This window comes from Otolemur garnettii, unplaced genomic scaffold, assembly GCF_000181295.1.
Source record: "Otolemur garnettii isolate 467f Iridium unplaced genomic scaffold, OtoGar3 scaffold00163, whole genome shotgun sequence".
Taxonomy (NCBI): domain Eukaryota; kingdom Metazoa; phylum Chordata; class Mammalia; order Primates; family Galagidae; genus Otolemur; species Otolemur garnettii.
The window spans coordinates 312,317-326,707 of NW_003852558.1; the positions used below are offsets into that span (position 1 = coordinate 312,317).

General features: G+C 42.2%; 1 protein-coding gene across 1 annotated transcript in view; it reads right to left on the bottom strand.

Annotated features, from left to right (window-relative positions):
• TRPA1 (transient receptor potential cation channel subfamily A member 1) overlaps nucleotides 1–12,085 on the bottom strand; it is a 52,505-nt gene extending 40,420 nt beyond the window's left edge. Inside the window, exons 1-4 of the mRNA XM_012811543.1 lie at nucleotides 11,975–12,085; nucleotides 7,408–7,567; nucleotides 4,771–4,946; nucleotides 1,223–1,330 (exon numbers count right to left, since the gene is read on the bottom strand). Coding sequence (XP_012666997.1) covers nucleotides 1,223–1,330; nucleotides 4,771–4,946; nucleotides 7,408–7,567; nucleotides 11,975–12,085 — 555 coding nt within the window. The remainder of the gene's footprint in view (nucleotides 1–1,222; nucleotides 1,331–4,770; nucleotides 4,947–7,407; nucleotides 7,568–11,974) is intronic.
• Between the last annotated feature and the right edge of the window lie 2,306 nt (nucleotides 12,086–14,391).

Here is a 14,391-nt window from a genome sequence, read left to right on the forward strand (position 1 = left end):
TATATATATACATATAAAATCACATTATCATATTATTATATATATACATATAAAATTGTGTATCCAAAAATGATACTTCATAAAATCACATTATTAAAGAATATCGTTAAGAAAAAAACTTTTCAAACAATACGGTCATACAATGTACACATAAATATTGCATTTGCAAAGAAATAATATTTTAAAAAGTATGTTGTTTTTGAAAGTGTTTTCAACTTTATTTCCTCTTTATGACAATCTGTTTTGTTAATTTAAGGTTCTTTTTTCTAATCTCTTGATTTGAATAGAAGTGACAGCTATTTTTACTCTCCATTATTTCTTCTCTTTTAGGTCCAACAATGACAACTTAGAGAGTATGTATTTGCCCTTAAGTACATCTAGTAAATACCTTAAAACAGTGAAGCATCAGGCATTTAAATACCTTAAATACAGTGTATTTCAACAGCAGGCAAATATTTTGAAGTTCTTTGATTTCATTTTTCTACTCTCTTGGGTGGTGAAAAGGCAAATTCAAGCGGTAAAAATACTGAACTTGGCCTGGATAATATGAAAGTGATTCAAGAAGTTATCTGAAAGACAGTTATTCACTGGGATTCTAACAGCACACTCAGGAAGGAGCCTCACAGGGCACAGGAGTCACTGAGGGATCTGCAGCCTTTTACTGGCCCACCCTAGGCTGCCTCACCAGAGAGAAGGCTGCTCTGCTCTCAGGGATGTGGCTAAGGACCTTGGCCATTAAGTCACACGGAGTTCCATTTTGAGAAGCCATGGCAGCAATTCTTCTTTTCTTGGGAACAGGAGTGGCTGTGTTTCTTTTGACTTTATCTATGGGCCCAGGAAGTCAGCAATTGACTATATTCATCTTTCTGTTGACTAACCCTGAGTCTAATGTCTGACCTGACTTTATTAACATACAGGCATTGTATGTTGCATTTTGTATTCTAACCTGACCACCAGCTTCGTGTTACTTTTTCCTGCCTATATTTTCTTTTTACTGTGATTTTCTCTGGCTTTCTCTAATATTTTATTGTCATTTTTCTATAAGCAATCTGAGATCCACTTAAGTGGTGTGCATATATAAAAAACCATAAGGAACTAACTTTTTCTGACCTGTCATACATTTTGCTAAAAAGTATAACAAAAGAACTAATATAAGTAGCAATAATTCATGTTATATTCATGAAAAGATAAAGAAAGCAGAACATCTGATTAATATACAAACCAAAATTTGCAGTGCTTCACTGTTATCTTTGGTGCATGCCAATATCACAGCTGTGTTTCCATTTTCTCCTTCCAAATTAATATTAATACTGCTGTGCTCAGTCAAGACCTAAAAGGGGAGAATAATTGTCAAAAAGCGAAACCACAGATTTCCAAATAAGGTATTTGTCTCCCACTAGATTTTAAGAAGCCAGGGACCATATTTATTTATGATTCCTCATCCCTCTCTGACACAAAATAATATAAAACCTAGCAATAAATACATTTCTGAAATCGATGAAATAATGACGAGTTCAATATCACATCCATTAAGGTAATACTGAGTTTCAGAATTGGGAATAGAATAAGAATTGTAGATACTAGTTTACACAGCTTCACTTAATACTTCTCACCTGCGTTAAGTAAGCTATGCTAACTGTTATTCTCAAGAAAATAAATTTGTGAACCATTTTGAAGAAGTTGACGGGGGAGGAGAAATGGAAGGAGAAGGGGAAAAGTGAGAGAGAAAGAGAGAGGAAGGGAATGATTTCTTTTTCCCCTGTGGTCATTTTTCCTTGCCTAGATTGTAAGCTTTCTGGGGAATGTCAATGTGTAACGGTCAACTATAGCTTAATTCAATTAATTCAAACTTTGTCTGCAACAGAAATTTCTTGTACCATAAAAGACACTAGCATGCTGATAAAATGGTCAAGTAATTTTTCTGATAGAATTTTACTGAAGACCTGTACCCTTCTCACCTGATTGGCTACCTGTTAATTATTGCCCAAGAGTCTATCACTCTTTAATGATTCTTTATTTTATAGTCAATGTAGCAAAATTCTCTCATCTAAAGGTCTTATCAAGAGAGAAACCTTTGAATTAGTCTACCAGAGGCCTGTCCTCTTACACCAAGACTATGATAAAACTATGACATGTGTTTATGAATTAAATTATTTTAAGAAATTTATTAAGCAAGCTGTTCTATAAAATCCTTGACTACACAACCTACTACAAGAGCCACTTGTTAAGAGAGAGTAGCAAATGATTCAGGCTCATTAATTAGCTCGGCTGGTAAAAGAAAATTAAACTGAGATTTCAGTACAGTAGAACAAACAGGGAAATTACTGATGGATGAAGGGAAATGAGGACACAAGTTTCCTCTGTGTACTTCAGGCACCTTCACATCATCCTTATGAAATTCAGGTTCACATGTAAAATAACCTACCAAAGCCTACAAGAAGAAATTGTTCTTTCTTTGCCTTCCTGGAATCATAGCTGATAGATCTGTAACATGTATTAGTTATTATGCTATCATGAGCACGGTCTTTCAACAAGCCGTATTACATCGTATGTGGCAGAAGTCCCAGAGAGACCAACTAAACTGTGCAACTACTTCACCTGTGGTCATGTCCAGGCAGCTCTGGAAGGCTTGCAGGTGAGCTCTCTAGAGGTCCCTTTGATAAGAATCTAGAAAGCCCCATGGAAGGGTCAAACTATTGGCTACTTTGAAGTTAAGCCTCAAGGACTAAGGCCTGCAGACTGCTGAGAGACAGGATTCCCTTAATCCCCAGGCCAACATCTCCCAGGGAATATGACACATACCACTGGTCATCTGTCCAGGAACTTGAGGTGAGGCAAAATTGTTTATTTACAACCATACAGGCAGTGGGAAAAGGTTTGGTGGAAGGCTGGTGGAGCAGCCTGTTAAACCAGCAAGGCCTGGGCGGGTGCAGGACTGACCCCTGGGCGGGTGCAGGGCTGACCCCTGGGTGGGTGCAGGGCTGACCCCTGGGTGTCACTGGGGGAGGCCAGTGGGGAGGACTGCTGTGTGAAAGGATGAGGGGAAACACTACAACTCCTCCTCTTCCCACCCTCATGATCGCTGGTGAACCAAAGTGGTTTGAAAATATTTTCAGACATAGTTATGGCTGGCAAGACCCAGTAAGGAAGAGACCATTTTAGTCATAACTTTTATAACCCTGTTTGGCTCCTTGTTCTCGGGTCACCCAGCCAAATGTCTTTCATGTCCACCATCTAGTTTATAAATCAGTCATAAGCTTACAGCTGAATTTTCTTCTCTATTTCTGTGATATCTCCCTTTCTGTAGTTAGCCTGAAGATATCGTCCTTCTAATTAGCAATAGCCTTCCAACTGTTACCTGCCTCTGAATTCCCAAATCGCACTTTCAGGGCCAACATTAATTAAGCTAAGGGACATTTGTTTCTGAAAGAGCCTTGGGAGGAAGCATAAGAGCTCCAGGGGGAAATATGTGACATCTCTGGGGGGAGCCCCTGCAGGCACTCATGTGGCCCAATGCAGATGATATGGAAGCTCATGAATAATGTAGATGTTAGGGGAAAAAAAAGAAAACCCAGCCTCCCCAGAGGCCTTTCTAGTAACCTGCTCAGGGGCTGCCCAGACTCATCTTCGTGTGTGGGGATACCTCAGCTCCCCCTTTTTCCTTCAGCCAGAACTCCCGTTTACTTGTTCATTCATTCATTCATTCATTCATTCATTCAACAGCTGTGATTTGCCAGTACAGGGCTGAGGACTGGAGATATTTAGATTAGTTAGACACAACTAATCCCTCCTTTAAGGATAGCCAGCCCTAGGTGAGAAAAACACACGAATACATGGTTGTGATACCACCTTCTCAGAACTGCGATGGAGCCGTCCATGAGATCAGTGAGAGAGCCGGAAGGCTCCACACTCTCTGTGCCACACTCAAAGGAGCCACGGTCTCAGAGGGGTTAGAAAAAGGTTTGGGGCTACAGGGAACTTGAAACTCATGGATCTCTTTGGTGATTTATAGACAATTAGCTTTTTTGTGGTCTACCACAAGAGCCAGATCATCATTTGCAGTATTGTTTTACAGGAAAATGTACTGTACATTCCAAATAGCCTATCTTAGAAATGAACTTCTGGACCATGATCCGTTTGTAAACCGCATTCTTCCTTAGGTCAGTATGTTTGTATCCCAGTGTGTCTGTGAGACTCGGAGATGTATAAGAGTTGAAAACCATGGCCTAACTCTTACCCCTTAGGTATTTACCAAGGTTTCCTCTATTTGACCAGACTTACTTTGAAACCTTGAAAAACAGTAAGAAATCTCCCAGTAGTATCATTACACCTTGTGCTAACTAATCCCTCTAACAAAAACAACAAATTACAAAGATGTTTTCTGTTTTCACTGAGGCCCTCATTCCCTTTTAGTCATTAATCAATCGGGTAAAAGTGATACATCTTGAACTTGGAAACACAAAGATGAGACCAAAATTCCTGTATCTTTGATTTCACCAGTTATGCAACATTAAGCAAGTTATTCAATTTGCTCTGGGCCTTAGTGTACTCAGCTATGAAATGGGGATACTAATCATCTTCTTTCATAGCGGGATTTTTAAAGTGAGGATTTCATAAACTACAACCCTACAAAACTCTTTGAAACATGCTTGGTACATAAGCCCAGCAGCATAGGGTAGCCATCATGCCCAGGCAGAGACAGCCAGGCCTGGGAGCCAGCCCGGGCTCTGACAGTCAGTCAGCTCCCTGGGAGCCAGCCAGCATGCTCACCTTCACCACCTCATTAAACATGGCCTGCACGGCGATGTGAAGGGCCGCCATCATGTTGCAGTTTCGAAGGTTTGGATTCGCTCCTTTGCTGAGAAGAAACTTCACGCTTTCAACCTGGTTTTTTTCTGCAGCCCAGTGCAGAGGGGTATTTCCATAATCGTCCATTGAGTTCAGCACTGGAGAAAGACACCAAAAGATACATTTAGTTGTGTTGGGACTATGTCCAACACTTCCTGGGTTTGCTTATTCACTTCAAACTCAGTGCCAAGCGCTGCTCTGCTCAGCTGCGTCTTCTCTATAAAAAATAAAGGTACAGCTTCAATTCTCATGGACATGAGACATCAAACGGGTCCTGTCAAGAATTAACAGAGGCATGCCATTGACTTGGTTAATTGAGTTAAATTTCTATTGAGAGCATTCATAAGAAATAGCCCTCTTTACTGTATGTTTTTATGTGTATAGGAACGTAGGGATTGTGATTAAACACCAAGGTTAATTAACGGCAAGAGCTAGGGATTGTGATAAAACCCCCATGTTATGGGACAGTAAGAACTCTGGGCACTCTACCGGGTTCCACATGACCATTATTTCATTCAAGGTACCACCGCGACAAATTTACAAAAAGGTGAAGATGCTGAAGCCTTGAGAGGCTAACAGGCTGGCTCACATCACATAAGTGAGGCTGTATGAAAGTTACTCAACCTCTTTGAACCTCAGCAGTCTCATATTCAAATCTAATAAATAAGTTTTAAAAAGATACCTACATTCACATGCACGCACACATGCACACACACGCACACACACACACAACCCTTGCAATGTTGTCAGGAGAAAATACTAAATCACGTCTTTAAAGGTTTTAGCAAAATGCCTGGGCAATAGATAGCAATGGTTCAAAAATGTTAATGGGAAAACAGACACACCACTGATAAACCGCAAGATTAGAATTCAAGCTATGTCTCAATGCACACAGTTTCCATGTATTTCTACAATACAATACAGGCAGGTAGAACTATTTCCCCCGTGAGCTCAGCATAAGAATAATATGTCCTTCCATCCTGCATGTCCTATGGCTGTCGGCTTCCCCAACCATTTACTTCCTGGCAGTTATGCTGACGTCTGGGGTGGGAGGAAAAGTATTTGCTCATAAATGTGACTTGAGAACCACCTATTCCTGGAACCATGTACTCCTGTTTTCTGTTCTCTACTTTTTAACAGTTTTTCTCTCTACTTTCTCCTTTCATTCTTCATGTGCCTCATTCTCAACACACACACACACACACACGCGCGCACACACACGCACACACCCCAGAGTCACACACGCCCTCACGCACATCCCTTGACCATTCTGTCTCATCAAGACGAGTCAGTGTTCTTCATTCAATTTGGCATCAAACTTAATTAAACAGGGATCTATACTTACAAACTGATATTCATTAATTAAATAACTTGAGTTTGGTTCTCATCTTCACCGCTCTTTGGAAATCATCTTTATAAAGGTCCCTCGGGCCTTGGAAGTGAGGGCTTTCGTGTGACTTCCTTCCTACCTGGTCTCTTTGTGGGAACTGCTCCTTCTCACTCACCTGTCCCAGGAATGTCCCTCTTAGATTTGTATCATCAAGCTCTTATCCATCATTGCCTTCATTCTTTCTCTGACTTTTCCTCTGCCATCTGACTCTTAATGTCCTCTACCTTTAGCTACCATTGTTAGTAATTTTAAGGTTTTCCTGAAGAATTTTTAATGCATTTCCACGGTCTCGTCTACTTGCTATGCGACATGGACCCTGGAGGTTTTCTTCTGTATTTCTAGTTGTCTGCGGCCTATTTCCAACTGATGTCCCCTTAGCCTCTCGAATTCCATATGATCAAATCTCCTTCCACCCTCAAGCTCACTTTTTTCCTGTTTTCTATATGCCTCCTTTTAGGGATGCTTATCTTAGTAGCCTAATCTCCTACATTAGGTACCTCAAGGTATCCAACACCAGGCCACTGACTCTTCATATTCACTCTGTTGTTGAGTACTGTTGACTCTACCTGCAAATATCTCCTGAATCTCTCCCTTTCTCCTTATTTTAGCCTCACAGTAGGGTGGACCCTCATCCTCTCTTTATGACTAAAACAGTTTTTGTCCACCTTCCATAATATTGACAGAAGGATCTTTCATCAGAAAGGTGGTATCACAGCACCTCATGGCTTAACTCCCTGGGGCATCCACCTCCCTCATTACCTATAGTTGAATTTCTCAAACAAGGCTTAGTGTGCAAGGCTGGGATAGGGGGGATATGACCTCTTCGTGAGGTGTCAAGTTTATTCAATGATAAATAATTTAAATTAGAATAACCTCAGTGGAAGAGTACGTAAAATGCATATGAAATTTTACCATCTATCTAAAAATTCAAAGAAAGTCGATGCTACGATGGGGCGTCCCAGATCTCTGCACTATCTTTTGCAATATTTCAGTGGAAAGATTTGAGGAGTGCTGGTCTGTAGGGAAACCCACACTCCTGAATGAGCTACCCAGGTCTTTTATTATTGGCACGGATCTACCCTTCAGAATCACTTCATACCACTTTTTCCAACGAATCTAATGGGACAATAGAGTTAGGGAACACTTATGGTCGTTTGTTTTTTTTTTACCTTCACAAGAGGAATCTTTGATGATCATCTCCATCATCTCCACTTCACCTTCTGCGGCAGCGTGATGCAGAGGGGAGGAATTCCTCTCATTCTTGCCACTTATGCTCTTTTGCCTCTTGATAAAGCTTCGTATTCGACATGAACTTCCTTCAAAAACCACCTAGAGGTATACAAAAAACCGTTACCTCAAACCAGCATATGCAAAGCTTATAAAGTTAATCATTTTATAGCCTTAACAAGTTTAATATCCCAGACTACTTATCATGCCTATAATAAGGGCGTGATAATAATTTTCTTGAATACACGACTTGCTTACAGACACAAAGAAGTTATAACCAAATGCCTAAACATTGATCAATCTATCAAATAGATGATTTTGGTTTTTTGGATCATAAACTTGTATATGCAGTAGAACTAAAGGCCTCCTTCCTTTCCTTGTTCTCAGCCCCCCTACCTTCCTAGAGCCCTCTGAGAGTGTCCCTGCTCCAGCAGGTCCCCCGGACAGCTCTAGAGCACCATCCTCAGCCCAGCCTTTCTCTCTTTTTTCTCAAGTTCACCCTGTTTTCCAGATACCACAAGATGTGTGGTGACCTCACAGCACTGATAGTTATTGGATGTGTGCTATGCCTGTGTTTTAAGATATTCTTCCCCTGTAATTTCCAATAGGATAAGTATGTAACTCACATACACAAGCCCCTTTCAGGATCCTTAATATTGTTTAAGTTGAAACGACTTCTGAGACAAAAAATTTGAGAAACACTCTCCAGTTCTTTCCTAATCTCTCATTCTATACTGTGTTGCTAAATATGTACTACCAGTGTATACTTCTATTTCCATGATACTTTCATCCTTGCAAATAATTTTTCCAGAGAGGGAGGAAAGAAAGGAAGGAAGAATAGAAGGAAAGGAGGGAAGAAATAAGAAAGAAGGGAGAAAGGGAGATAGGAAGGAAAAATCAGAGCTCTCATAGAGGAGCAGGTGAGACCACATGAACCCTTATGCACACTAAAATTTCCCCAGACTATGATGAATTTTCACAGTTCCCTAGAGGCTTAAAAAAATCCATGTTAAAAATAGAAGAAGTTAAAAAGGACCTCATTCCAGTCCTATGGAAATACACAGACTAAATGATTACTCAGTGTTTCACCTTTGCAAATATGTGACCAAATGAAATTTGCCTGAAGTTTTTCCAAAGCCACGTCTTAGCAGACATTTCATCATCTGGACCAAAAGCAAAACCTTCTATGAGAGAGTCCATTTTCATGGCTACCCCTGTGAAATTACTATTTCCTGAAAATGTGGAAATCGTCCTCAAATCAATGGTCCAGAGTCTTGCTTTAATTCTACCTTTGACCACAACCGGTCACATTTGCCACATAGTGTCAAAACTCTAAATGGTTACAAAGTTGGTTTATAATAACCTGAGGATTTCTCACTACTGTGAAGAAACTTGATCAATTAAAAGGAAGTATTAAAATACTTAATGTATTTTAATATAGTTAATAAAGAGTCCAGCACATTTGGATTCATTCATTCAGTGTCAGGTTGAAATAAAACGTAATCTCTTAAAATTTTCGACTTCGGTTTTTGCTTCTGTTGTCACAGAATAGCACCTAAAAATCACTTTTCTTTGGTAGCCCTTTAAATAAATGTGTCCCCTTTTTAACTAAAACATTGAATTCTACATATGCTAGCTATAGCTTTAGTGATTACAGGGTATGACACTGAGTGGCCAACCATTTCCAGATTTACACATGTTTAGTAATAAATTAAAAAATGAGTTTCTCGAAGAAATAGGCTCTATCTCAGTGTCTCTCCCTATCAAAGAAAGTGTTTACCTATATCCACTGAGAAGCATTTTAGCTCCTAGAATTCGATATGTTCTTTAGGTGATGATAAAGGGATTGCACTGCCCAGTGACAGAAAGAGCACAGGGTCTGTTCCGGGAGGTGCTGTCAACACAAGCCCATTCCACACGCTTTAGAGGAAGTACTAGGTTCAGATACTCACAAGGTGCTACTGAATTCACAATGGTAAACGGCATCTGAATACTTCACCTGAGACTCTCAGATGTGCTAGGCAGTATCAATTCACCACCTGACCTGTTGTAAGGCTTTGAAGAAATTTCTCAAAATTCTGAAAGGATGTCCTTTAGACAAATCATTATACCTTCAATATCATTTCCTATTGTTTCAGGGTCACTTCATATTCTTCTTGATTCCAAACTATATGAATAGATTCAGAACATAAAGGACCAGATCACTCTTAGAGAGGCTAATTCTAACCAAGCCCTTGAACACAGAGATATCAAATAATTTGTTTAAAGTTGCTTTGATGAGGCAAAAAATAAAAAGGAGGAAAATAAAGAGAAAGATTATGCAGTCACTGTTTTGAAAAAATTAGAAAAGACTAAAGACATCAGTCTGATGGTTCTTTCCCCATATTTCTCACTTATTAAGTTTTCTTTGGTCCTTCTGTTTTTTTTTTTTTAGCATTCCTGAGCTACTGTGTGTGCTGGAGAAAATATGTTATACACTAAATATTTGACCTTTGACATTAGCAAGCTACCAAAAAATCTGTAGAGTCCGAACTGCTTAACAGTGTTACATATATTTCTTTGTAATAAATTCAACCATTGGGATTTTTATGAAATGATCTGTAATTACTTCAGTTAATAAAATAAAATATATAAACACCTTAATCTGCAACTTCTAATGTAGCTTCTAAAAGCCTTCAATAACATAAGTGTCTCTACTTAGGCAATAAAGCTAAATAAAGACAAAGACAGTAAGAAAAATACATTTGAAACGCTGAGCTGCAGAAATCCTTTGGCAAATGTCTCTAGGAAACAAAACCACATGGATAACTTTTGAAATTTAAAAATTTCTTCCTGTTCAATATCAAGGTGCAGTTGAAATCCACTCAGGACTCAGATCTTTCCAGGGAGCCAAATGGCACCAGTTAAGAAGTGAATATTAAAAAGGAGACAAAACCGTAAAAATGTCTGGGATCAACTTGGACATGCAAACAGACTTGCCTGGGGACGCCCAGCTTTTGGCGTGTGTGATTTGCTACACGTACCTGATGACAAGTGACTGACAAGAAGAACAATTTGTGTAACCTGTTTAGACAGCAGTTTGGCAATTTCTACCAAAATTAAAGCTGTAAAGGTCTTGACCCTGCCAGGACTGTAACTCCCACAAAGGTATGAACCGAGAGGCAGAGAAGACACCTCTGCACTCACAGACACAATCATGTGTGTAACAGCAACACAAAATGAAAAGGAAAATGCCTTCAGTGTCCACCAGTGTGGGACTGGCTAAATAAATCACGATGTATTCACACAAGGAATACTGCCAAGCTGCTAAAAAGAGAGAGGAATATCTCCAGGGGCTAATTTGAATAGTGTTATGCATTTTGGAATAAATCAAAGTGAAAATCCCCCTGACTTCATACTGTTATAAATAATTTTTTAAAGATGTATGAACACATGTGTATTTGTGTATTTTTTTTTCCTGGAAAATATCATACTGTTTACATGGTTCCACTGTGCAGAGAGACTTGCCATGGGAGTTTGCAGAGAATGTTTAATGACATCTCAGCTCTTAAAAAGAGACCTTTACAATGGGCACAATGTAAGTTGGATGTGGGACTCTACCTAGTACATGCAAACATTGTAACCTAGTTGTTCGTACTCTCATATTAACCTGAAATAAAAAAGAAAACAAGGAGAAGAAGAAAGAAAAGAGCCCTTTCCTCCTGCTGGCAATCTGAGGAAGTCCTGGGCTGGGTTTTGAGCACCAAGCAGCCTCTATCCCTCAGACTATGACATCAGGCCTTGTGCCACCGTGGGTCACACTGTCCGGAGAAGTGCATAGGAACAGAAGTCCCCAGCCCAGGCCTTAGCAGCCCCGGGAGACCACCCACTCATCTTCGGAAGGTCTCATCCTCCGCGGGGTTTCCTGACACCCCACTCCCAGGAAGAGTAATTCACAAGTGCCCCCTGCATTTTCCCAAGCATTCTTCCAGACCCTTCTTTCGCTGGTGTTGGTTCCTCTATTCCATTGGATTAGACAAGAACCTTTCTCAACTCCCAAGCACCTCTGGCTGGAGTAGCCATGTGGCAACTCCCAGCTACAGCCATTGATTAGGCTGTGAGATGCTAAATGAAATCGACACACTCCAAATTGTCCTGATTTTAGGCAGTTGCCAGGTTGCGCCACACGCCAAAGGTACTTTTTGAGTAGGTCTCTCCTGACCGTAGTGGCCCATCCAGGAGCAAAAACAGGTTGAATAAGCAAGCAAACCAAAAGGAGAAAGCGAGCACTGTGTGCATAGCCGGCCCCGCAGCTCCGCGCATCGGGAGGAGGTCTGCTCTCGGGAACACACACACACACACACGCACGCACATACACGCACACACACCCCTAAGTATCCATCTCCTAGCCTCTCCACGCTTCCTCCTTCAGGTCCTCTTACTCCAGGGCTGCCCGCAAGGAAACCTCAAGCCACATGCCCCCTCCCCCGGACCGGGGAGCCAGTCCTGACCGCCGATCGCCCAGGTTACCTTCAGCGATTCTTTGGAGTCGTCCATGTCGACCTGCACGCCCTGGTAGACCACGCCTTGGGACTCCTTCTTCTCCCCCGGGCGCAACATCTTCTTCAGGCTGCGCTTCATCGACCCCACCCCAGACGCCACCTGGTACCGCGGCTCCCCACGTGCGCCGGCACCTGCTGCGAGAGCGCGTCTGAGCCGGGCGGGCCGGGACCCGCGCGCCGCCCTGCCCGCGTGCGCGCCGCGCCTTGCACTCCCCGGGCTGCGGGAGAAGCTAGCTCTGCGGGAAGCCCGGGAGAACTTCTGAAGAGTTCTCAGTCTTGGGCTACTTGTAGCACAGGAAGCAGGCGGGGCCCAGGAAGGCGGCAGAAACACAAAACTCGTGTCCACCAGGGGACGCGCCCCTTTTAGGGAAACAACGTGACTGGCCTGTCCCGCTCTCCCGCGGTAGCGGCGACGCAGTCGCGCCGGTGCTGGATGCTGGCTGGGTTGAGTGTGTCAGGTCGGGGTGAACCCCGCGACTTTGTTCTAATGAAAACACTAAGGCCCCCCACTAGCACTAACGAAAGATTTTTAGTTTTCAGGATTTTTTTTTCTTTTTTTACAATCTTTAAAGCCTATGAACCAGTCTTTCCCTGGCCCACCTCCTCTGGGGGCCTCTTTGATTTGGAAATGAGATTGTCTGCAACACTTCTCTTTCCAGACATTTGGGAGAATGGCTAAATCTGAGCATTGGTTTGAGGGACTAAATTAAGTCTCTATGAATCCCAGGTCCCATTTCCTGTGGATAATCATACTGATATTTGTCATACTTTTTTTTTTTTTAAATTTCAGGTTAATGTGAAGGTACAAAAAGCCAGTCTCAATATTTGAACTTGTTCCATAGAGTCCCTCTTGTAGCTATGTCCTGCACCCAAAAGGTGTGTAATACGTTCCTACATTGTGCCTATTCGTGCTTTCGGTGTTTAAGAACTATTCATAAAAGCGAGTCAGGTTAAACATCAGCCACTGTGGACTGCTGTGAGCTTGTTTGCCCTCAGCTTTGCTTAACCGCCTTGTCTTCATGGGCCTGTGCCGCATTTATTAATCAACAGCATAGGTGTCAGCTGGGCAGGGTAAAAGCCGCTCCCTCTCAGTAGAAGAGGCTAGTTCTACATTTATGTACATCCAGCGGAACCTCTGAAACTGGTGCCAGTATATTTAAGCCTCCAGGTCAGAAAGCAAGAAAACCTCTTTCTAAGACTGACTGTACTTTGCCCAGGATGGAGCACAGCTTTGACAGTCTTTTGCTTTCACAAGCTGTCTTCCTTGAGGGCCCTGGATTGACATAGTCACCGAGCTATTTCCAGTACCTACAAGACCAAGGACCAAAAAGGGCCCAACATAGAGCTGAAACTCAGTAACATTTGTGAACATCCTGACCTAGGGGCTCCAGGGAGCTGAACTGAGGGGCAGACAGACTGGTCATGATGGTATTGAGGAACCATAAAAGGCCTCCCAAAATCTTCCAGTGGATGTGGCAGGTTGCTATCCATTCCACCCCTGGACTTGAGTTCTGTGGAAAGTTAATGTTGAATGTATTATATCACGAATCCATGAATGTGGCTTGCTAGAAGCTTAGTGAAAGATACAGATGTTCAGATTCATCCCTGCCCACTTTTCCCACCAGCATCTATGATGAGAGAGTGCAGAACAGCCATCAGCGGCATACCTGGCTACAATTTAGTGAAGTAGGTAATGCATTTGGAAAAACCAGTAAAGAATCAGAGGGATGAGGAAAGAGAGTAACTTTCCACTGAGCCACTGCATCTACCTGGCATTGGACATATACCAGATTCGTCTTCTAGGATGGAAATGCCTCATAGGAATAGTAAGACTTAATTTTATCCAGGGGTCCTCAAACTTTTTAAACAGGGGGCCAGTTCACTGTCCCTTAGACCCTTGGAGGGCCAGACTGCGGGCCCCAGGACTAGTCGGATGCTAAGCAGGACAGGCAGTGGCGGCAAAAACACCCAGCCAGCCAGATAAATGTCCTAGGCGGCCGCATGTGGCCCGCGGGCTGTAGTTTGAGGACGCCTGATTTTACCTGTGGCCATGAGTTATGTCAATCAGTTGCTTTTCTCCCAACATTCAGCTGAAAAGGGTCATTAAAGCCAAAAGGGAATAAACAGGAGATTCAAAGGGGTTATTTTGGAATTTGGGGCAAATGGCTTGTCAGGGTAGCAAGCACCAGATGGACCTTTGGCCCTCAGAGTGGGATGTGGAGGCTGAGGAACTCCTGTGGTGGGAGGTGGAGGAGCCTGGCTCCAGAAAAACAAAACCCTTCTGTTGCCACATCCCCTGACTTCGGCTGCCAGCACAGAATCTCTACAGAATGATGCCTTCTGCCTTCTGGCACCTCATTGACATTCCCTCCAAATGTGTATTTT